The sequence below is a fragment of the Sarcophilus harrisii genome, chromosome 3, assembly GCF_902635505.1.
Source record: "Sarcophilus harrisii chromosome 3, mSarHar1.11, whole genome shotgun sequence".
NCBI classification, from domain to species: domain Eukaryota; kingdom Metazoa; phylum Chordata; class Mammalia; order Dasyuromorphia; family Dasyuridae; genus Sarcophilus; species Sarcophilus harrisii.
Window position 1 is genome coordinate 43,909,902 of NC_045428.1, and position 25,081 is coordinate 43,934,982.

Below are 25,081 nucleotides of genomic sequence, written 5' to 3' on the forward strand. Positions count from 1 at the left end.
TATGTATATCTTACCTAGCAGCCCATAATATACATCTTTTTAGCACTTTGTATTTTTTTTTTTTGGCTTATAGGATTATAAATTTACAGCAGGAAGATACCTTATAACAGGTGTTTTTTTTTAACAGTCCTGGCTTCCTGCCTTGCCTGCCTGCTTGCCTTCCTTCCCGCTTTCCTTCTTTCCTTTTTTCCTTGCTTGATGGAGGGACTGAATTTGGTCAGGCTTAGAGGAAAAGGGAACAATTATCCTTAGTTATACAGTAGAGGTTTAAAAGTGGCTGGCTTGAAATCATTAGTCCAGTAAAGGAAATCAAAACATTTGATGGGGAGTTGAAATTAGAACATAGGATTTAGAATTGAAAGGGATCTTAGTTCTTAACTTATCTCTTTCATGTAAAAGATGAGGAAACTGAACTTTAATAACTTGTCCAAAATGTTACAGTCTGGATTGGAACCCAGATTTTCTAACCATGTTAAATTTTTTTCCATTTTTTTTTTGTCAATCATGCATATATATTTTTTGAAGTTTGATAGGATGGTTACAAATTATAAAAATCTATCACATATCACAAATTGGACCTTAGAGAAAAAAATGAGGTGAAATAGCAATTGTGCAAAGTAAGATTTTAAAAAAAGTTTTATAATTTTTTAAAAGGCAAACATCTGTGAATGTATGTTCCTTGAAGGGAAACTTACTAATTTGGGATATGGCTTAGCTGAAATTTAGAATTTGGATGAGCTCGATAATGCTAACTTCAGATTTTGCTTTTTGGTTCATCTGAGTAATCAGGAATGAATCAATCACTTACAAAGTGAAACTTTGTAAATGAAACTTAAGGTAACTTCTGACTTCAATGGATGGAATTGAAGAGCTAATCACTAGAAATAGGAGTGAAGTTTTTGAGCTACCTGTCATCATCTAAAAAAATGGAAGATGATAGAAAGAAGATAAGAGTGATAAGCTCTTTATTTCTCCCTAAATTTTTTAGTTGTGTTTGGATAAAAATAAACTTTAGGGAGAAGATAACAGTTTTATAGCTTGTGTTTTTTGGTTTTTGGAGGGAGGGAAGAGGTTGATGAGCATTTTACTTGGGGTTTAATCTAATTTTGTTGTTATGATCAGAAATCAGGGCAGTATTATTAATATAGGTGTCCTTGATTTAAAAGTGAAAAAATCAGCTCTAAGGGAAAGTATTTATGGTCCATATGCTTCTATAATTTATTCATGTTATCTTAGGTACAAAAAATTATTTGACTAAAACAATATGATCTTTTAAATCTTGGATCTTTTCTTGGACCAAATTATGGCAGGAAATGGGAATGTACTGCATGTGATTTTGGAGGCAGAATTTATTTACTGGATTATTTTTTATTGAGAACAATGTTAATACTTTAGACTTTGTCCAGGATACTAGCTGGTCAAAGCCATTTGGCTGGTAATATAATCTCAATTCTAAAAGCTCGGAAAGTGTATACTGCCAGAAATAATAAAACCTATCTGTATTTTCAGAAGACAATAGGATGTGTTGGCAGGAAGGGATGGAAGAAATCTCAGAGGATATTTTGAGATAAGGCTTCCCTCACTAGCATTAATTTTAGTTTGTAAACATAGTAAGTCAGTAAGCTGAAAAAAACACAATTAGATAAGATGATTAATTTGGAAAAGTAATCATTTTAAGTTTTTCATTCTGATGTCTTGCTAATTAACACCTTTAAGTATTTGGTTTAACTTTATACTTATCTTTATTTTTTCAACAAAATAGCTCAAACTCTCTGTTATTCCATTTAAATGAATTTACATTTTTAAAGTTACCAGCTCATTCCAGTCTTTTCTCCTTTTCTCAAATAATATGCAACCCAATTCAATTGGAACTCAGCCAAATCAAATCAAATCAATGAAGCCAAAGCTAAGGAGTATATGTCTAATACATGCAAGGAGCTGGGGAAATGAAGACAAAATAAAACAAAACAAAAAACTTTTCCTATTATTAAGAAGCTTACATTTTTCCTGGGGACTGGATAAAATATGTAAACATAAATAATGTGAAAGTGGGATCCCCTGACAGAAAAACAGCAGAATTTGAAATTATGCATTTGGTAACACAATGGTTCTGAGATCATGAGAAAGTTGAAAAATGGATGAATTCATAAGAACGTTCTGTTGAGAATCAGGACAGTTAAGTTCTAGCTAAGTCTTATCTAGTCTGGATAGGTTGCTAAATGCGATGTGGTCTTGGAAAAACCATTTTTCCTTCTTCTGGTCTTATTTTTGTTACTTTTGTAATGAGAGGATCAGTCACTGAGGTCCTTTTTAGCTCTAATATTTATGAACTATGCTGTTCTTTATGGAATACAATCAGAAAATCCAAAGATCATAGGATTTAGATAAAAAGAAGCCTAGAGATTATTTAGTCCAACATTCTTTTTTTTGAAGGTGAGGGAACTGAAGTGGGGCTCAAAGAGTTTGTGAGACTGTCCTACAACAGTATAAATAATAAATTGCAGATCCAGGTTCATTCATTTTAACTCAGGTTTATTGATTCTAATCTCAGTGTTTTTTCTACTCTACTATATGTCTTCTCTTCAATGAGAAGCTTAAAATATATTAAAAGAATGTCTATGTCAATTTTGATTTATAGAAAAACAATTAAAATGATCCAAAGAAGAGTTAGGATTTTTCTTTTTGGTCCCAAAGGGCAGAAATAGGGGGCAATGAATAGAGATGTTGAAAGAAATAAATTGGCTTGGAGGAGGAAGAGAATTTCAAGCAATTAAAGCTAGTTAAAGATGGTATGATCAGGCTTGGTGCTACTGGTTTTCCCATAACTGGGGACTGTTAGGCAAAGATGGGATAACCACAGGTGCTGGTGATGTTGTAAAAAGGATGTTTGGTCAAATACTGAAATACTGTGATGCTATATCTTCTAGCTTTCTTTGTTCTAGAAGAATTGAATATTGAATATCTCTACTCTTTTTCTTTTAAAAAATATTTGCAGTTACATAATTCATTTAGAAAAACATAAAACAAACTGCGCCAATATGAAACAAAATATTCCACTTCTTATAGCTGCTGAGTTTATGTATTGATTGTTCCTAAATATTAATTATATGAGAAAGCCAATACACACATATGTAACACTTTATATGATATAATATTTTGGATCAAATAAATGGATAAAACTTCACACTGTTTCTCTGTGGGATGGAGAATTTCTATTTCTACAAGCCAAGTGTTCCTTAATTTCTAATTTTTCAATTTTATTGTTCCTGAATTGAAACTAGCTATTTTATCTTTTATCTGTCATTTGTGTATAGGCTTGACATATTTCTCATAGGGAATTCCCAGGTGAGGAAATTCCCTCTACTAAAGTGAGTTGTTACTTTTTTTTTTTGCTGTCACAGTTTTGGAGAATTGCCTAGAATATTGAGTAATTAAGTGACTTGGCCAGGGTCATAGAGGCGATATATCATACAAATAATCTAACAGTAGCCTTTATATAATGCTAAAGTGTCTGAGGTCACATTTGAACTTAAAGCTTTCAGACTTTAGGTCCATTACTCTTTGCTGTGCTATCTAATTTCCGGGTTGAATCAGAGGTAATACTTGAACCTGAATCTTGGGGCTCCAAAGCCTAGTCTATCTACTATCATTATTCATGTTCAGTCATGTCTGACTTTCCATGACTCCATTTGGGATTTTCTTGGCAGAGATAATGAGGTGGTTTGCCATTTTCATCTCCAGCTCATTTTAGAAATAAGGAATCTGAGACATACATGTTGAGCGCATTTTCAGGATCACACAGCTAGTGAATGTCTGAGGTTGGATTTGAACTCATATAGATGAACTCTTCCTGGCTCCAGGACTGGTGTTCTATGTAATATGGTACCACCATCTGACTGCTACTAAATTTTACCTCTATCTACTCTAGTTCTTTTGAAGAATTAGGTTCCTTGGTACGTATGTATATACATACAACGTATTGTACGTATGTATTGCACAATAGATTGTATGTACAATAGATTCACATATTCCTCAGTATAATCGTATTATGAAAAATGCATGTGTGATGAAGTAGCTTTGTTGATTATCCCCCAAATCTCTGTAACTGAGTCATGTAAGTCAGTTCTTCATTGAAGCAAAAGGTAATACTGGTACTGTTATTTTGAAATTTAACTAATAAACCACATATAACATTCTGACCCATGCACAAATTTATATTTCCCTTTGCTGCTTTTCTTTTAGGTCACTTAAGAGTCCTTGAAAATATGTGAAAACTTTCAGAATGATCCCTTAGATTCTTTTCCTCTAATCATTGCAAAAAGACCCAATAATGAAATGATAGATTTGATAGACATGACATACTTCTTCTTCCTGGCATTTAAAAATGAAAAATTGTTGCTTACTTACCATCTCAACGTGGTTCTTTATGAGGGTATAACTTTTGGAGTAAGGGTACAGCATCATCTGGGAATAGGAGTGAACTGTCACATAGGCTTTGATAGAATTAAGGTTTTGGCGGATGAAGTTCACTAGGGCTTGGGTTTCTTTTTCAGACTCAACTGTAGGTCCACAGTAGGTATCTGAACAAGGGTTGTCAGAAGCTCCAATTTCTGTAAGAGAACGCAGTATGATTATTGATTGCTAACTCATGAACGAGATGCCCAATAGAGCATATTAAGTTTTCAAGTTAGAAAGCCAATAGCTAGAGTTAAAATGGAATGTTAAAAATGATCCTTAATGAAGAAAGGCCTGGAGAGATCTACATGAACTGATGCTGAGAACATTGCACAGAGCAACAATAAGATTATGTGATGAACTTTAATGAAAATTTTCAGCAATGAAGTGATTCAAGGCAATTCCAGTAGATTTGTGATAGAGAGCCATCTAGACCTAGAGACAAGACTGTGATGAACTGAATGTGGATCACAATATAGTATTTTCACCTTTTTTGCTTGTTGTTTGCTTGCTTTTTTCTCTCATTTTTCTTTTTGATGTGATTTTTTTGTGCAGCATGATAAATGTGGAAATATGTAGAGTATAATTGCATATGTTCAACATATATTAGATTACTTGCTTCCTAGGGGAGGAGGGGTGAGGGAGAAAAATTTGGAACATCAGGTTTTGCAAGGGTGAATGCTGAAAACTATCTTTCCATGTATTTTGAAAATAAAAAGCTATTAAAAATGATCCTCAAGCATGTATAGTATGACAGCCTTGGAGGCATGAAGACTTGGAACCAAGCCTTGGATTTGTCTATGACCTTGAGAGACTCATTTAATCACTTAGTGCTACAGGTTACTCCCTAAAAAATATAAAATTAAGAATGGTGTCAATCTGCAATAGGAGAGAGAGTTTCCCCACTGATGAATTCATAAGTCTTGCTCTGTCTTCCCCATACAGAAACAATGTGTATGGCAGTGGTGTCAAACTCAAATAGTAAACTGTTTATAAGGATCCTTATGGGTCACATATTGACTTAGAAAACCTATGTCCCATTGTATTTTAATTTACTTTGTTAAATGTTTCTTAACTAAATTTTAATCTGGTTCAGTGTTGGGGGCTGCATATATATATATATATATATATATATATATATATATATATATATTTATATATATGTACATGGACTATATGTTTGATATTTTTGGTGTAAGAGTATATAAAAACCTATACAGGACTTCTCATAGTGAGATTGGAGGAGATTGGTAGATTTTTCTTGTTAATATTAAAAAGCCTAAAATCATAATTCTTTATTCTTCTCTTCTATCCTCAGAATGCATGTGGCATGCATAACGCCTATAGGGTTTTTTACTTTGAAATGTGGGATGGCTTATTTCTCAGCTAATATGAAAATATTAATTTTCATTAATCCAATGCACCTTTCTCTACAAAAGCCTTCACTGCAAAATCATGAGATGTTAATAAAAATATTTGGTAATAAGCCCCTCTAAACTTATTACTTCATTATTTCAAAAAAAGAAAATAAAACAAAACAGAATATTGTCATGTGCCCAGCAGAACATCAGGGTAGATTCAAGATATATAATAATAAAGCTCTCTATCCCAGCTGGACTGGTGCTTGGATGACCCCAAAACAAACAAAAAACTAAAACAATAGTTGATGGCCTAACCCATACAATACCCAACAACTTTTGGGTTTATATCACCATATAAAGCCAATGTAGTATCAGGTGGGCTGGGTACCAGTGAACAATGACAGCAACCCCTCCCCCCTTTCTCTGACTACTATTTGACTCATCATATTATTTTCTATCTTATATCCTCTTTCAATTGAGGGATATGTTCTGCTTTTTCCTTATAAATTACTAAAATTACATCAATTAGCTCTGAGCCCCCACCTAGTTTGTTAAATATTTTTTATGAAATAAATCAGAAAAGCCTCTTTTCCTGGTTTATCTCTCATTTTATGACATTTAAAAGTGATTCTATAAAGACAGTGAAACTGCCAGTTGCTTCAGTCTTTACAGATGACAGTTAAACTATAACTCTGCAAAATTCATTCCTTTTAAAGATAGAGTAACAGCATTCATACTCCCTGTGGGAAAGTCAATTAAAGCTGGTGTTATACATACTTGAAGCCTTTTGACCTTGGCAGAATGCTAGAATAGAGCCCTTGAAAATGCAGTGTAACTTTCATACTGTGGTAAAGTAGCAGAGTAAGACTTGGAAAAAAGTAATAAAAGAAAATTTATATACATAAAATAAACAAATAGCTGTCATGAAATTCTGTCAGCATTTCTCTATTATCTTCTTTTGGAGAAGTACAGACTAGTAGTTTTCATCAGTATTCTGCCAAAATTAAAAAGCTGGGAATTAAGTATTTGTAATCTCCTCTAATAGTATGTGGAATTTATTTTTCCTTAGTGATGATTTAAGGCATTTTGAATACCATACTTTTTGGGTAGAAAACTATCATATTGTCAGAAAGATACTTACCACACCATCCAGCATCAAAGTTTCTGTTGGGGTCAGTACCAACACAACTTGAGCCTGCATGAGTGGACCGGGTCTTTCTCCACATTCGGTTCTGAAAGAAGGCATAACGCATTGCCATTAAAAAAAAAAGGGCTCTTACTTTCAGTTTCATTAAACAAATGCCTAGGCAAGAAGTGAACATGTGTACCTTGGTCCATGTGTAGACATAGCCATCGATGTTGAAAACAGGTAGGATATAAAAGTCCAATCTATCAAGAATGTCAGTCATTCGGATCTCAGTCCCATAGGTACGAACAGCCTGAAGAGTAATTGCAGTGCATTAATTGGATGGAAAGTGTTATGCATAAAACAGACACAGTATGTTTTAAGTGAATAGAATGTCTTTACCTTTGGTTACCCAAAGGCATTACAGCACTAACATTTAAGAGATTAAAAATTATCTAATCATCATTAAAAGTGACAACTTCTTTGTCACATGGGCTTCAAAATTATACCTGGTTATTTCATAAAAACTTCATAATTTTTTATTTTAATCTTTTTTTCCCCTTAGAGGAAGGGATTAGATTTGTACTACTTGGCCCTGGAGGGCAGAATTGGGAGCAGTGGGTTGAAGTAGAAGAGAAATAGATTTCAACTTGACCTAAGGGAAAACTTCCAAACAATTCAATCTCCAAAAAACTGGCAGGTTTGGGAGGAGAATTCCCTTTAGAGTTACTTAGTAATGGATGACTATTTGCATTTGTTCCTATTTAATGGGCTGGACATCATGATTCCTAATAATCCTTCCATTTGGAAATTTTGTATTTTTATTTTAAAGATGAATCACAATCCACCAAAATATTTGAGACTTTTAAAAAAATGTAGGGAAAAAGAGGTTAAAAAAACCTCACCACTCAAGTCATTTTCTCCCAATGCCAGAATAAGGCACATTTTCTTATCAACCTGATCAAAGAAAATAATGATAAAATAGTCAATGCCTTTTGAGTGATGCTAGCTATTTTTTAAAATTACAATATCTATAGCTTCATTTAACTTCTGTAGAAAATAGAGCTATAGAGTTCATATTCCTACAGACTATGTCTGAAGAATGGATATCTCGATATGAAGGAGGGATGGTTATTCCCTACCATCCCAACATAAGTTCTCACTGGTTGCTAGTGAAGAAGAAAAAATCATGGTACTATGGAAAGAATACTGAATCTAGAGTCAGATAAACTGAGTTTGAATCTCATCTTAATCAACTAGTCTGCATTAAACGCTTCCATGTGGCAGATACTGTGTCGCATTCTAAGATTAAAAAGAACAACTAGATAGAGTTGCTGCCCTCAAGGAGCTTCCATTCTAGAGGGGAGAGATAAAATCTACACAAATAAGTAATATACAAGGAGATACAAGGTAACTTTAGAAGGGACTGAACCAATAAGTAGAGGGAACAAGGTTTCCTATAATAGGCAACACGAATTAAGTCAAGAGAATTTAAGGATCCTAAGTGGTAAAAGTAAAAAGTAAGCTTTTTAGGCAGTTTGACTAAAGGGATGAAGATAGAAAATCTGGGAAATGGGAAGTAGACTTCCTAATGGAATGTGTGAGAGAGTGGAAAGGTGAGAAGGGATCTAGTAGTAAGGAGATATAAAAATGCCAAACAGGAGCATTTATATGTGACCCTAGAAATAAAAGGAAGCCACTGCAGTATACTGAGGAAGGGGTGGAGAGTGACCCAGCCAGATCTGCACTTCAGGAAAAATTACTTTGGCAGCTGTTTTAGAGTAGGGAGAGAATTAAGACAGTAAGATAAATTATGAATTTATTATCATAGTTCAGAGGAATTTTAGAATATTAGAAAATTGGATAATAGCAATGGGAGAGATTTTTACAGGACATATCTGAGAATTGTATGGAGAAAAGAATTACAAGAATTGATCACTATTAAGTAGTAGAGTGAAGGAAAGAGAGGACTCAAGTGTGACCTTGAATTTATGAACTTGTGTAGATGGAAGGATGGTGGTATCCTTGGCAGTAACAGGGAAATTAAGAAGAGAAATTGGTTTAAGGGAAAAGATAAATTCTGTTTTGGACATACTGAATTTGAGATAACTACAAAACATCAACTCCTAAAGGTTTAATGGATAATTGTAGTGTGGGACTGGCACTCAGAGGAAAGACAAGGGATAGATACAGATATCTGGGAGTTGTCTGTTTCCCAGAAGCTGACAAGATCCAACTCACAACCAATAAGAACTGATGAAATAAGTAAGTAAGTGTCCTACTACCAACGGCAGTCTTTGGGAACATTCACTTGGTGGATGTGATACAGATGAAGATCCATATAAGGATACTGAAAAGGAGTGATAAGATCAATAGGAGGAGAACTAAGAGCAGTGTCATGAAAACCAAGAAGAGAGAGGAGCTGTGTGACCTTGGACAAGCATTTTTACTTTGCAGAACCTCTACTTCCTCATCTATAAAATGAAAATATTGGACTACATGATCTCTACGAGCCTTTTTACTTCTATATCATGATCCAATAATCCTAAGAGAATTCATGAGTGGTGTGGGGGAGGTTTTCTTAACTCCAAATACCATCAAAGTGAAGATCTCTTTGTTCACTCTCTTTCTTCTGATATTAAAAGGAACTTCTACTATTACATTTATTTCTGCTATTACTTCCTCATATTATTAAAATATGTCCTGAGATCATATTAAGGGATTTACTTGGCAACCAGTGCTTTTCCCCTATAAGGTGGTCAAGTGATCATGTCTAAAGGGAATCATATATTTTTTTTAACACCTTCCATTCTCTAGAGTACCATGTGTCTAGTGAAAACAATGAACCAAAATGGCTAGAATTCTAGCCATTTTAAACTTCTCTATATAGATATTAAAGGGTTTATTTAATAAACTTCTTTGTATTTTTTGGTCATCAAATTTTTTAGGAACTCAAAGTATATATAAGTCTGCTGTGGCAAAACTTGTGAGACTATCAGCATGCATTTTCATCATGAACTATAACAATACTTTTTTGTGTGTTTTTGTGACTATTTGAATCCCTTTAATTGTCTACAAATTTAAAACAAAGAAGATTGAAAAGATCCTTTTTGTGATGTAAAGAATGGTCCACTGGAGCAGTTAACCTTTCTAAATGATTCAGATTCTGCCTCTAATGAATTCTGCCTGTGTGATGTTGGGCAAATAACCCAACATTTTTTTAGCTTCAGTTTCTACATCTATAAAAATGAAGTGGTCTGATCAGATGTCCTTTAAGGTCTCTTCCAACTCTATCTAAGTAGAGGTGACTGACTATACACCAAGATAATAATAGGTATAAAGTGAGGTCTCTAAAATAACATTATTTAGTGAGGTTTATCCTCCATTTAAGTCTGACCCAGTATCTCATCATGATGTTGTGGTGACTTGGGTGCTTGAAGGCTGTACTAGTGGGTCATAATCTCTTAATGGTCCTATGAGATTGGAAAGGCTTTGAATATAGTCCCAGTGGTAGATTATTTATTTATTTTCTAAGGACTAGAAGTGATAGATTTTTAGCCATAGCAAATCTTCAAAGACCATCTAAGCTCCAGGCAGGTCCTAATTTGCTTTAGATCAGAGAGTACCCAATCCCATAAAATCATACTCCCTAAAATTACTGAGTTAACAAAGTATTAAGGTAAATATATAATTCCTTATATTTGTATATGATTGTAGTTTTCCAAGTGGTTTTGCATATGCTATAAGAGTGGCAATAGAATCATTTGAAAATCATTATAAAACTTGGTCTATTCCAAAACTCATATTAATTATTCTCCAATGTACTCTTCTTAACAACTCTCCTGTTCATTTTTCCATTTGTTCACCTCCCATCAGATTTTGGGGAAGGAAGCCAGAATAAAGAGAATTAAGTTAGCATTGTTCAATATTTGCCGTGAGATCTTACCTTGCAAAGGTCTGATGGGGGTAGATTTAAATCACTTATTAACATGAGATACTGGGACTGTTAAAATGGTCATTCTTTCTCATTACTTTAAGATAATCAAAATAATCAATATGACCTTATAAGGAATTAAAAATAGCATTTACTTTTCCCAAATCAATAGGTAACTCTACTGACTAACCTCTCTCACAAACCACTGGCAAAATGCAGGGGAAATCCATTCTCTAGCATGGAAACCGCAATCCATAAAGATGGCAGGCTTATTTGGTCCTGCTTTTCCAATCTATTGCAAACAGAAGAAAAAGGAAACAATAACTCATCTGCCATACAGTGGCAAACATTCCATCACCAGACTGGGCTTGAGAACTCAACAGGTGAAACTTGACAGGCAAGAGATATATTCCATGATTAAATTAAAACACGATACGGGCACAGAATGTTCTTGCCTCTAGACAATCACAAAGCTGGAAATGAAGGCTTACATGGCTGTTTATTATTTTTATTAAGGTTGACAAGCTCATATTTTCAGAGGACCCTTGATTACTCTTGCTTCACTCACTAAATGGCCATTTGCAGATATTAATCAGTGACATGACCGAGATAACTGTAAAAAATAATTGTTATTACTGTGACCTTTGCCACAAAGGCTTTTTCCTACCTCTTATGCCCTTGATCTGAGTAATTTTATTTGTTTGTCAGATTTAAATGATAAAAATGACATTTGAAGAAGACACAAACAAATTGTTGGTACATTTTGTAATGTTGTCTGATAGACTGAAGTTTATGGATCTCTTTAGCAAATGGGGTTTGCAAACAACAGATGGGATAGAACAATTTCATCAAGGTAGATGATCATTTACATTGCTTACAGGAATGTGGTTAAATTTATAGGTCAGAATTTCCCCTGTTTTATTGCATTTTTCCCTTTGAGTAAATCAAAATAATGATTTAAAAAAATTCTCAAATGATAAAAGTAGCCAAGGAATCTGTTTGATTCCCCAGGGGGTACTAAAGAAGGATGGTGTATAAGGTGGAAACAGGAAGAGTTATGACATAATTCTTGGGATAAGCGAGGCAATGAACCAGATGTTAATAGATTAGAATTCAATGCTTTCCAATACTTCAGGAAGGCTGGGTCTTTGTTAAAAATTATTACCTTGAGAAGGTACATAGAACGTCCTTCAAATGTGGTTCCAATCACACTTCGAGAGACAAGTTCTGGATTCTCTGCAGCAACTTTTTCAGTCCAAGCCTCGATCTGAAAAACAGGACCATGGAGAAAAATGACATGGTTGATCTGACTTCCAGAATAATTTCACAAATTTGGTGTGAACAGTTGTTATAATTCATACCTTTTCCCAGCTGTTGTACTTTTCATAACTGTGTCCACTGGCACGAATGAGGCTGTCAAACTGAGTTGAAACCAATTTGTTCAGGTCATAAATTAAAACCCTGCAACAAAGAAGTGTGAAATTCAACATGAAAATGGGCATATTCCTTCTCAATGAAGAGCAGTGGCTTACCACTCAGTCAATGGTCTTTGCCACCCCCTTACAAGACTGTACTAGTCCATGTTCTTGAGCCATTGTTGTTTTGCCATTTATCCACTCTGATTCCTTCCTTTTTGGCATGGTCAAAGAGTGAGCTCTGACAGTAAAGAAAGTGCACAGAATAAACTCATTTTAGATTCAGATGGACCTAGATTTCTACAACTAGAAGTTTAAAACTAAAAGTATACAGTGATTAGCTTTTTAGGGTGGGCTTTTAATTTTTTTTCTACCTGAGCCTGCTTCTATAACCTATGCCCCATGGATTACAGGAATACCCTCAGCTACCATTGTTGACATGAAAACATGCCAGTCAAGCATATGTTTATGCTCTGAGTCAGATGTCTTAAAGGTTAAAAAAAGGACATTTTGCTAGGCATGGGTCCATCTGTTTTCTGTTTGTTTGCTTGCTTGTTTATCTGATTTATTTGTTTATTTAATATTTTCCTCCACTCATGTTTAAAACAATTTTTTCTTTACAATTGTTTTTTACATTTTTGAGTTCTAAGTTCTCTCCTTTTTATCCCTACTCACAATTAAGAAACCATATGTGAAGTTAAGCAAAACATTTCCATAAAATACATGTTTTGAAAGAAAACATAGATTTCCCACCCTAATAAAAATAAAAACTATGGGTTCATCTTTTTAAAAAATTTAGCCTTGTGATATTTTAAACATATAAAATCTAAAATATCTATTCCATAGTTTATTTTTTAAAGGGATATCTATTCCATAGTTTATTTTTTAAAGGGATATGTGAAACAACATAGTACTTTCAAATCTGCTCAGCTCATTTTTATCCCCTGAAATTTCTCTGTTCTCTTCTATGTGTTAAACCATATTCCATTTTTTCCTTTCTTTTTCTTTCCTTTTTTTGGTCATTAACATCTCTTTGCCCCAGTTCTTTTCCTCTTACACAAAAAAATCTTCTTTATTTAAAAAAAGAATAATGAAGCAGAAATAAATTCATACATTGGTCATGCCAAATCTAATATTTCTTAATTTAAAAAGGAGTTTCTAAGTAAGGAAATTCCTTTACCAAAATATATGAGATGTTGCTTTGCCCATCTTGACTTGTTTTAAGGCCCTGAGAGATCAAATAACTTTCCTGGATCACACAGGCAGGATAAATCAGAGGTAGTACTTATACCTAGTTTCTCCTACCTGTGAGGCACAATCTAGTCTTATTAGAGCCTTATATACTGAACTCAGTTCCTTGTACTCTACTATGTAGCTACTCTGGCCTATTTGCTGTTCCTAACCCAAGACATTCCATTTCTAGCTTCCCATTTCTTTGCAATAGTCTAGCCTCATGCTTGAAAGTTCTTCCTCTTCAGTTCTGCCATATTCTCAAAATGTAGCTCATCGAGTGGTAAGAACACACTTATTTACTGGCTGACGAAAGAATTGTTATATATTAGGTAATGAATAAATGCATAATTCCCCTCATATTTCTATTCCTTTGTTTGCTTGCTTGTTTGTTTGGTTTTTGTATCCCTGGCACTTAACACAGTGTCTAGAACATTATAAGCATTTAATTGGTGTTTGTTGATTGATTTTTAATAGCAATAGCTGAAGTCTTAGAATCACAGGATTTAGAATGACATGGGACCATAGACACGACTGCTTCCACATAGACTGATTATGTTAATGGATCATTCAGATGGATTTTCAGCTCCCAGGCCACTGACTGAATGGTTAACTGTTTCCTTTGGTTATTTGTATGGGAAAATATTTCCCAAAGGGATAGGTCCATGTGAGGGCCTTGTCCTTGATCAGCACAATGTGCAAACTACAGAGAGAGACCAGTTTGAGGACACATCCTTAAATGGGGGAACAGTTTCATCTGACACAGCAGAGAATTGTGGCAGCACATCAAAGGGAAGTATCTGGCCTGGATGTCCCAAGGACATGTCGATGAAGTATGTCAGGGACATTCTCTGTACCTCAAGGCCCCTACTTTCCATCTGTGAGGGTTTGCTCTGAAGCTTGGAAAACAGCTAGTAGTAGAATGCTCAGAGAAGTAGCTTTGCATATAGCATGTTCGTACTATAAATAATGCCCCATTTCAAACAACATACAAATTGAGATGGATGAAAATTAGATAGAAGCAGAGGAAAACCTAGTTGAAAGGAAAAAAATAAAGGATAGGGAATAAAGAAATGGAGATTCTTCATCCCATTTTGTCAGTTTGTGATCTTGGACAACTAACTGATTTCTCCAGACCTCAGTTTCCTGACCTATAAAAGTTAATGAAATCTACCAAGCTATAACATTTCACAATTCTATTCAGATATGTAGACTCCCCAGTTACTTAAATAAATAGTTTCCAGGTGGCAAAAGAATTGATCAGAGTCAAGGCAGCTGTTAGCGTTATAAATTTTGGAAAGCTAGGGGAGTAAGTAAAAGTCTAGTCTATGTGGTAAAAAGTGTTGGAAACTGTCGCCATCCATGTTTAGCCTTTATTTTGAAAAAAAAATTCTATGAAGTGTCACCAAGATTCAAAACATATATACATATATATATATATATATATATATATACATATATATATATATATATATATATATATATATGAAAATGGGGAAGAGGAGAGGAGATAGTGAGAAACAGACCAACAGAGAGACTGAGAGGGAGAGAAATAAAGAAAGACAGACATAGAGGCGGGGAGAGAGAAAAAATGAGAGAGAGAGAGAGAGAGAGAGAGAGAGAGAGAGAGAGAGAAAGAAACAGAGAGGGGAGGCAGACAGAGAGAGAAGGAGGGAGAGAGAGACACACAAAAAAGAGAAGAGAAAAGAAATTATAGGGAATGAGAGAGAAAGGAAAGAGAGGGAGAGAAGAGAAAGGAAAGGAAGGAAAAGAATTAGAAGAATAGAAAAAGGAGGGGAAGAAAGAGATGGGAGAAGTTTGGGTATTAGCCAATATTTGTTCATAAAGAACAATTCTTGACCAAATTTGCTACCTCCTTTATTTTAGTGACATACCTGGTAGATTGAAAGGAACAGATAGATGAATTCTATGTGCAATATGCAGTGTTTCATAGTGATTAGGTTGGTAATAGGAACACTTGAGTTCAATCCCACCTTTAATATTTAGCATTTTGTCACTTTATGATTCTGAGCAAGTCATTTCTGAGCCCCAATTTTCTGTAGATCTGTAGAACTACAAGTGACTGTAGGTCATACCCAGAAAAGGAAAATAACATCATTTTCACTAAAAGAAGAAAAAATATTCTTGGGAGGTATCTTGTTCCCACAGTTCCCACTCCATTTTGCCATCCAGTTTTTTATTCATGATAGAAAAATTAAGGAGATCAAAATAATGAGATCAAAATAATGACCATTTCTCCTGGTTGATAAAATAGAGGCTTTGCTAATCAAGTTTAGGATGATACTCAATGATAATTCACAAACCCTTTGAAAATGATCATTGGAATCACGGAAAATGATCATTTAAATGTAAAACCCACTTTTGCTTTCCCCTTAGTTGGGTGTAACCTTCCTGCCTTGGAGAGCATGTAATTTTAGGCCTTTTCTAGGGCGCTTGAGCTGCTTTCTTTGGTATTCTGGTGACTTGTACCATTTCTTTCTGCTAGATTGTGAGAGTTCTGAGGGCATCTAAATACTGTGTATCCTCCGGCATTTAGCACAATATCCTGTTTTCAGTAGGTATGGAATCAATATCAGCTGAAGACCAAGACTTAAAAAGAACTTTCCTAGCTCAATGATTATTTGATATTAGTAGATTTACTACAGAGAATTTTTCTGATCTGTGACAAAGATTCTTAAGCTAGGTGTCTATGAACTTGTTTTAAAACAAATTTTGATAACTGTATTTCAATATAATTAGTATCCTGTATAATTCTATATATTCTATTTTCTGAATTTAACATTATTCTGAGGAGTTCATCCCACTGCTCAAGTAGCCCAAAATACACAAAAATAATTTAAAAATCACTTATTTCAAGGTTTTCAAATGCTATCCTATATTCATTTTAACCTCCCATCTCTGAGAGGTAGGTCCTTTTACTATTCATTTTACTAATGAAAAAATGGAACCTGTTCATACAGCAAGTAAATGTTTTTATTTTTTTCAGAATTTTGAACATATCTACCATGTTGTACCTTCAAAACCTCAGGGCTCTAATATCTTCATGTGTGAATAGAGATCATCAGAAAAAAGTTTGCTCTTTCCCTGGGATGACTATCTAACTACTAAAAAAGTCTCTCTTCCATGTTTGTGAGAAAAGAAATAGGGTTATTTCAGAGGGGAAAAAACCAGCTAGGAAGGGAAGAAGGAGAGAGAAAAAGGGGGGACAGGGGATAAAGGAGAGAGAGGAAGAGAGAGGGGGGGTGGGAGAGTGACATGGAGAGAGAGTTGGAGAGAGAGGGACAGAGATAGAGGGAATGAGGGAGGGAGAGAGAGAGAAAGGGAAATAAGGGGGAAGGAAGGAAGAAGGAAAGGCAAGAGGAAGGGAGGGAGGGAGAGAGAGGGAGCGACACACAGAGATACAGAGAAAAAGAGAGGCAAAGAGAGAGAAAGAGAGAGAAAGAGAGAGAGAGAAACACAGAGACAAAGAGACAGAGACAGAGACTGAGAGAGACATAGACAAAGACAGACACACACACACACACACAAAGAGAAAAAGACACAGAGAGATAAAGTGACTTCCCTAGAGTTACATATATGATATTGAATTTTATTTGGGTCTTCCAGATTCCAGGGCCAGAACTCTATCCACTGTACCACCTAATTGCCTCCGCAAAATGAGGTTGATTCTGGGACCCACTTCATAGGGTTATTGTGGGACTTAATAAAATAAAAGCACTGTGCAAGCCTTAGCATCTGGTAGAGAATGGTCAGTTATTATTATCTGCATTAGTTGGCGCCTAGTATATAGCACAAAAACATAAATTCTTACAGACAAAAAATCATCGAGGTGCTAATTTAGTATTGCCATATGGGGCTCTCACGGAATGCACAGGGGCTCCTTATGATATTTGCAGACATATTGCAGGCCTGCTTCTTGGGGATTTTCAAGGGACTTAATTATTATTTAATACTTAGAATGCCATATACAGAAACTCCACTAGGCATGAGCACATGGAAATTGAACTTAGCAAGGTCTTCCTCCTTGGGGATCTCACTGAATTCCAGCAGAGATAACACACTTACAACCTCCCACGAAAGGTTGCCACTATAAGATGGTGATGTACTCAGCTCGTAAAGGGAGATTGATGTGAAAATACAACCACTTGGTCCTCTTACTCTTTGGGTAATAAAAATAGAACTAGGCCATGAGCCAGGCTGCTGAAATTATTCCGTGGTCATTAATTTTCTTCTGTTTTCCTTAAACAATTATAATAATTCACCAACAGAACCGTTAGATTTTAAATGATGGCATCAAGGTCCAGAAGTGTAGCTTCATGGTCTATACAGTGTAGATCAGGGGTCTTGACCTGGGCTCAAGGGACTCAGGGAAAAAGCATTAGGGGGTCTGTGAACTTGGATGGGAAAAAAGGATTACATCTTTATTTTTCTTAACCTCTAACTGAAATTTAGCATTTCCTTCAATTATTTAAAAGTCATATTGTGAGAAGGGGCCCATGGGCTTCCACAGATAGCCAGAGGGTGGCTGAGGTTAAGGCCGAAGTTAAGGTTAAGAACCCTTAATGCAGTTGGTCAACAGCAGATTATAAAACATTTTCAACACAGTCATATTTTTTGGTTTTAAAAAAAGACTTAAAATGTCCTGTTAAATACTTCCCTCAGGCAAGTCTAGAAATCTAAGCTGCATGGGACATAACATTGGAGTTGAACTACCATAGTCTTGCTTGTATCCCTTAAAATGTGTTTGAAATCATTATTCTACAATTAAATCTATCTGCAGAATACTTTATAGTCTAGTTATATCATTCAACAGATATGATAAGGAGCTAATTCTAATATTTCACACCAGCAGAAATATTATTAGACTTAATTTTCTTTGATCAGATCTAGGTAAAGTGTGCTGTTAAATGTTTAACAACTGACTTTCCACAGCAAAAAGTATGCATGACACACTTTTAAGTTTAATTTGCATTATCAATATTTAAAATTTTTTTCCTCTACTTTCTTAAGTCTAGACCATCAATACAACAATGAATTAAGCCATAATTTGTAGTGCTTGTTGATTTCCAAGGCATAAACTGCTCACACTGAAAATTTAATAATTGACTCTACTAAGCCTCCATCAAACTTCTATGTCCAGGAAAGCAACCCTTATGGAGATTGGACCTGGCAAGGACTTCTGCAAGTGCAGTGCCTTCTCTGTTCCCACTACTAAAAAGACCCAGAAAAGAAAGTTCTTGCCACTAATATCATTGGCCCTGCCAAATAGTAGATATGGTTTTAATTGTTGCTGAACCTTAAGATTTCAGTGGTCCTTAGGGTATTTGCAGTTGAAAATTTCTATATATGTTGTGTTCCCCCATTAGAATATGACTTCTTTGTGAGACAGAACTGTCTTCAGTTTTCTATTTACCTCCCAAATGGTTAACATGATGATTGGTGGATAGTAAGTGCTTAATGAACGTTTTTCAATTGATTCATTACTATAAACAATGAATATGGAAGGAAATAAAATCTCATTCTGATTTATGTCTGATCTTGTTATTCCCTCATTCACTAACCTTCTGTGGTTCCCTGTTCCTTTATAATGAAGTATCAATCCTCAACCTGTTTTTTAAAACTCTGAAATATAGCTCCACCCTTCTTTTCTATCCATATGTCACATTCTTCTCTTTTGTGCATTCCACATTCTGGACAAACCGAACAACCAGCCCTTCTCTGGTCTCACCCTTTATTAGCTCCCTCCTCAATCTCCATGATTTGTGAATTCTTTGACATGAGACTAGATCATTTTTCAATTTGTGTCCCCAGTGCCTTGAACAAAGTAGGTGACTTATAAAAATTGTCAAATTGAAATGGAATTCTTTCATAAGATATTGCTGTACTTTTCTCAAAACATTATGAAGACAGACTTCAATAGTAACTTTGCTGTAGGATGTTAGAGTGGAAAGTAGCTATTCTCAACCTCTGGTAGACAGACTTCTGGACCTACTAAAGCCTAAAGAAGCAAACACAGATTTTATAGAATCAATCAATAATGTGTCTCATACATATGGGAAACTTTTCTTATTCTCCAACTGCTAATGCCTTCTCCCTCAAATCATGTTTTGTTTATTTGTTTATGTTTGAACATACCTACATAGAGTAGCATAGTGAATTAAACACTGGATTTGGAGACATAGGAACTTGATTTTTTGGTTGTTTTTTTTTTTTTTTTTTGCTTTTTGCAGAGGCACTTGGGGGGAAATGACTTGCCCAGGGTCACACAGCTAGGAAATGTTAAGTGTCTGATTTGAACTCAGGTCCTCCTCACTTTAGGGCTGATGCTCTATCCACTACACCAACTAGCTGGCCCACAACCTGATTTTAAATGCTTCCTCAAAGGCCAGTTATATGATAACTGAGGGTTAGATTAAATGACCTAACCCTCAATTTCATCATCTGTCAAGTGGGGTTAATAATAGTGACTATATTCACAGCACTGTTGTGAAAAAAAGCTGAGATTTCATACAAATAAACAAACAAATATAGGTTTATAAAGATACATATATACATACACACAGATATATATATGTATATATATATATTATATATATATATATATATATATATATATATAAACACACATCTATAACTTTCAAAACCTTAAAACACTTTATAAGCGGTAATCATCATCATCATCATTATCATCAATCATCGTTGTCTGTTCCCCCTTATAGAATGTAAGATCTTTGAGGTGTCACTTTGGTTTTGTATCTCAGATATTTAGCACCATTTCATATATATAAAAGATTTTTAATAAATTCTTTTTGACAACTATTTTTCAAATACCTGTAAATCCTATTAAGAATGATCAAATAGAAAATGGTGACTGTGTGGTCGCTACAACACAAAAACCGGACAAAGCACTACCCTCTAACAGAGGACCTGAGTTCAATTAATATTTCTGTCATTGACTAGTTGCATGGCCTTGGGTAAGTCAGTTAAAATCCTTTGGCCTCAGTTTCTCATTTGCAGAATTTAAAAGGGTGGGTGAGGAAGGACTTCTTAAAGAAAACGAATTTTAAACTGATACAAAGGGTGGATAAAGCAAAGATCCTGCTCTGAGGGAGTTGATAGTTTAGCACTAATGAGATCATGTCTGTAAACCCATTTTCAAACATATATGTAAAAGACTTTAAAATGTAATAAAAGATTTATTCACTTTGAATACTGAACTCACTCATAAGTTAGTCCATTCTCTTCCAGGAAATGTACAACTTCGTCAACTTGATCAGCTTTAACACGGAAGTCAGTTGTGCTTTCTGGTCTGATTTGGGAAACTGAATCTGGTTTCCAGAAATCAACCTGAAAAAAAAGGGTCAGAATACAGAAAAAGTATTGAAGGTATCTAATAGTCCCTGGGGCTATTCTAGTGTGTGATGGTGTAAATCTGGAAGGGGAAGACCCTTCCAGTGTGACCCTGAGAAAGTAATTTAATCTCATTCAACCTCAGGATTTCTGGCCAAAGCAGAAATGATTGGAAATTACATTCAATCTGAGTCAATAAGGACCCAAACAATGACCAAATGGGGCTTGAACTAGGACCTATTTGTGGCCAATGAAAATCAGATTGGTTTTAGTTTAAGGCAAGGTCCTTCAGAAAGAAATCTAGCCATAAACCCCAAGATATCTCAGGAAGATTAATGCAATTAATCTCCAAAATGAGGGAACTAATAGTCTTCCGATTTTCTGCATTCATTGGATTGCTAAATTCTGGGTACTTTAGGATTTTCTATCTGATCTGCAGTTGTAACTTTCCTTAAGTGTTGCCTCCCTCATTCAAATGTGATCTCTATGACAGTAGAGATTGCCTTATTATTATTTTTTTTTGTATGTTTAATGCTTATCTCAGTAACTGTTTAATAAATAATTTAGCCATTTCTTCATTCATTTTTTAAAGGAACACTGACAAATTGAAGCACAAAAATAAAGGACAGTGAATGGAAAGATGAACTAGCTTTGGGGAATCTTCATGAGGAAATATTTAAGGAGTTGATGAACTTTCAACTGTTTATTAGACTGAACTGGATGTCCTGAAATTCAATGTGTCCAAAATTGAACTAATTTCCCCCAAATATGCCCTTCCGATTTTTTCTAATACTGTTAAGGGTAACTCCATCTTTCCAGTGCCCCAGGTTGGCAAACTTAAATGTCATCACTCATTAGATTGTGACCTTCTTGAGACTAAGATTTGTCTACCTTTTTTGGTATTCCTAATTCTTAGCATAATGTCTGGAACATAGCAAGTGCTTGATAAATGCTGATTGACTGACTGACTGATGTTTAGTCTTCAGAAGAGGTAACTGAAGGACACATGAACATCAGATTATAGATTTAGTACAATAACTTAAAGGTATTTTAATTCAGCCTACTCATTTTACAGATGAGGAAACTGAGGTTCAGAGAGGTTAAGTCACTTCCTCAGGATAAGATCTGGTTTTGAATATTTGGAAGAGTTATCACACAGAAGGAATTCAATTTATTCAATTATTGAATATCAATATTCAATTAGTTTGACAGAGCAGAGAAAGGGCTAATGGATGGAAAGAAAAGGAAGCAAATTTTGGTTCTTTGTAAGGAAGGTCTCCTGCAATTAGAGCTATTCAAAAATATATTTGCTTCTATGAAATAGTGAGCTCCTCATTTTTGGAAGTATTCAAGCTGAGGCTGGCGTGACCATTGGTCAGGAATCTTGCAGCCAAGATCTAAACCTTATATGAGAATTACTGCATTCCCGGGTCCCTTCAAAATCTAGGTTTCTGTGATTTTAATGTTGCCATTATTTTGCTCTACCCAAATGGAATCAGATGAAACAACCAATGGAAATGGAACCCTCAAAAAGCATTTATGAAGTACTTATTATGTGCTTTGCATTGCAGAGTGTAAATATGAAAGAAATAGTTCTTGCCCTGGAGGAACTTGTTTTCCAGGAGATTTTAATTCTATAATGTAAGAGAAGATGATGAAAGTGTCAGTGAGGAGATAAAGCTCTGGAACTGGTGGTAGGAAAACTTGTATTCAAATGCTGCTTCAGGTAGTAGCAGTGTGACCCTGGGAAAGTAATTTAATCTCATTCAACCTCAGTTTCCTGACCATAAAATGGAAATAACCTCAGTTTCTTGATCTATAAAATACAGATAATAATAGCACCTATCTCACAAGATTAGTGTTAGAAGTAAATGAAATAATGTACATAAAATCATTTATAAATCTTAAATACTATATATATGTATATATATATACATATATATATATATATATATATTAGTTATTACTATCAAAACCCTATTTCAAGCCCCTATGACCCAGACATGATGTGTATGTATCAGGCACAAAGTTTCAGTAGTAAATAATTTTAATGGCAGAAAAATAACAATTTTTGCTCTCAAGCCACACTGAAGAGTTGCTGAAATATTTTGATCTGGGTATTCATAAGAAAGGGGCACAGCAATGGCCCTTTGGAGGCTTGTACTGTACTACCTTATGTTGTGTTATAGCCCCATGATACCATCGATATAATTAAAAATGTCAGTTCCCATTCCATGGAAGATGCTTTTTTAAAAGCTAGCACAGAAATTTGGGCAACAGTAAAGCCAAAGGGAAGTATTGAAAACATCCTCCCTGCCATTGTTGCTTTGTCTCCTGTCGTGTCTTTCAGAGTTGGCCCAAATCAAGGCCACAAAATTTCATATAGTTTGCTTTTGGATGAAAGAAACTCAGCGACAAGTGATGACACATGGCACATGAAGTTCAAGTTCAACCTGGCCAAAAGCCCAAGTTGTTTTCCAGGTTACTTCTAGGCAGATCATTTTATTCCTTTGAGGGAGATGGTCAGGTATTTTGCATTAAAAATCTCCCATGGTTGTCAGTAATTCTGAAGCAGGTTGACAGCCTCTGTCAACTGTTTTAAAGTTTACTGAAAATCTGTTTTATTGTAGCAACTAATGAGAAGCTGCATGGATCAACTGAGAGAAGACTGGCCTTTGGAGTCAACAACATCCGTATTGCCTCTGCCTCATGTCTCATGTCCAGGTCTAGATCCCTAAGTTAAAGGTAATTCTTGGTCTGCATCAGGTAAGGGAAGTGTCTGATAGAAGGTTGAAATCACAAGTCAGGACCCAAATCCTTCCTAATTTAATGATGGCAACAGATAAAGTACAATGGCTGTGTTACCGGGAAAGTAGTAAGTCTTATAAACAATAACAGTCTGAAAACAGACTTTTCAAAGTTTTTTTCAAAGCATGTTTCATTTTCATTTTTTCTTGACAGGACTCACAAGGTAAATTTTAAAATTCAAAAGTAAGAGGGACAAAACTCCAACAAAACTGTCTGCCTTTGTCCATTTACCTGCACATTGTTGGCCAAAACATGCATCAGGTGGACCTGCTTCTCATCCTGGATATTTACTCGGAACACCTTCTCCCTGGGAGGTAAGATAGAGAAAGAAACAGAAAAACAGAAAAGAGAGAATTTCAAATGGGAAACTCCCTTCAGTTGGACAGAATGAGGAAAAAGGACTGGTTTGCTATAACTATTCCAGGCTTACCCCACAAAGTGTTCACCAGAATGGTGAGCGGAGGCCAGGCCCACACTAATGAGAATCAGGAAGGTCAACATGGTGCTCCAGCCAACACTGATGAATGGCTCTCACCTGCTTTTATAACCAGCCCATTTCTTTCCTTCTTGTCTTGGCAGGAGATTGACCCACTGGAATCATGATTAATGGACTTGTTGGCCTTGCTGCGACAGTAAACTGTGTAGTCCGGCTGGATATCTCTCCCAACACCTGTAGTCACAGAGCAAATAGTCTCAGGTCAACCCAGATATTGTATTAGGGGCCCAGGACTTGATGTTTTAGAGTTAAAAATCGATGAGTTTCCACTGTAGGAAGATTCTTTCCACATGACTACATTTTTCATGTTTAAAAACAAGTTTCAGTCCTGCCAATATACCTGCCAATAAGTAGCAGAGGACTTTCCAAATTCTGCCATTTTAAGATTGTTTTCATGAAGAGAGTGGGATCCCACATGGATCTAAGTGAATTGTAATGGAATAAAATGTGTTTTTCAGAAATGAACTAATGAGGGACAAGGAGGTTTCTGTTATAATCTTCATGGATAAAATCTAAAGTTGAGTCAATTTTATTTTTAATGTATATTTTGATTCCTGTTACCGAGAATTCCCCATTATTTTCCTCATTGAACCATGACAAGGAGATGGCCAGAATTTTATATGTTATGTGATAGATCTCTGGAGTGGAATCTACAAAGCTGGAAAGGACAGACCAGATGTCTATAGACCAAAGTTCATCCAGACTAAGACTGGAAAAACTTATCAGGTGTTGGCTGCAAGCGAATGCTTTTTTTTTTTTTTTTTTTTTTTTTTTTTTTAAGCCATAGCAACTTTTAAAAACCAACTACTATGTTTCAGATGGCTGAGATTTGCAGCATGAGGGAGACTACTGATGACATCAAAGATCCTTGAAGTACTCAATTGA

At 35.2% G+C, this 25,081-nt stretch overlaps 1 protein-coding gene and 1 long non-coding RNA gene across 2 annotated transcripts in view; one reads left to right on the top strand and one right to left on the bottom strand.

Moving 5' to 3' along the window:
• LOC111720080 overlaps positions 1–23,971 on the top strand; it is a 30,037-nt gene extending 6,066 nt beyond the window's left edge. Inside the window, exon 3 of the long non-coding RNA XR_004232770.1 lies at positions 23,523–23,971. This is a non-coding gene — a long non-coding RNA (uncharacterized LOC111720080). The remainder of the gene's footprint in view (positions 1–23,522) is intronic.
• The window catches only part of CPB1 (carboxypeptidase B1), a 43,691-nt gene extending 19,453 nt beyond the window's left edge, over positions 1–24,238 (bottom strand). The window contains exons 1-9 of the mRNA XM_003766095.4: positions 24,131–24,238; positions 23,932–24,007; positions 20,765–20,889; positions 12,238–12,337; positions 12,042–12,143; positions 11,067–11,168; positions 7,145–7,255; positions 6,958–7,048; positions 4,408–4,610 (exon numbers count right to left, since the gene is read on the bottom strand). Of these exons, the coding sequence (XP_003766143.1) occupies positions 4,408–4,610; positions 6,958–7,048; positions 7,145–7,255; positions 11,067–11,168; positions 12,042–12,143; positions 12,238–12,337; positions 20,765–20,889; positions 23,932–24,007; positions 24,131–24,201 (981 nt within the window). The 5' untranslated portion in view covers positions 24,202–24,238. The remainder of the gene's footprint in view (positions 1–4,407; positions 4,611–6,957; positions 7,049–7,144; positions 7,256–11,066; positions 11,169–12,041; positions 12,144–12,237; positions 12,338–20,764; positions 20,890–23,931; positions 24,008–24,130) is intronic.
• Between the last annotated feature and the right edge of the window lie 843 nt (positions 24,239–25,081).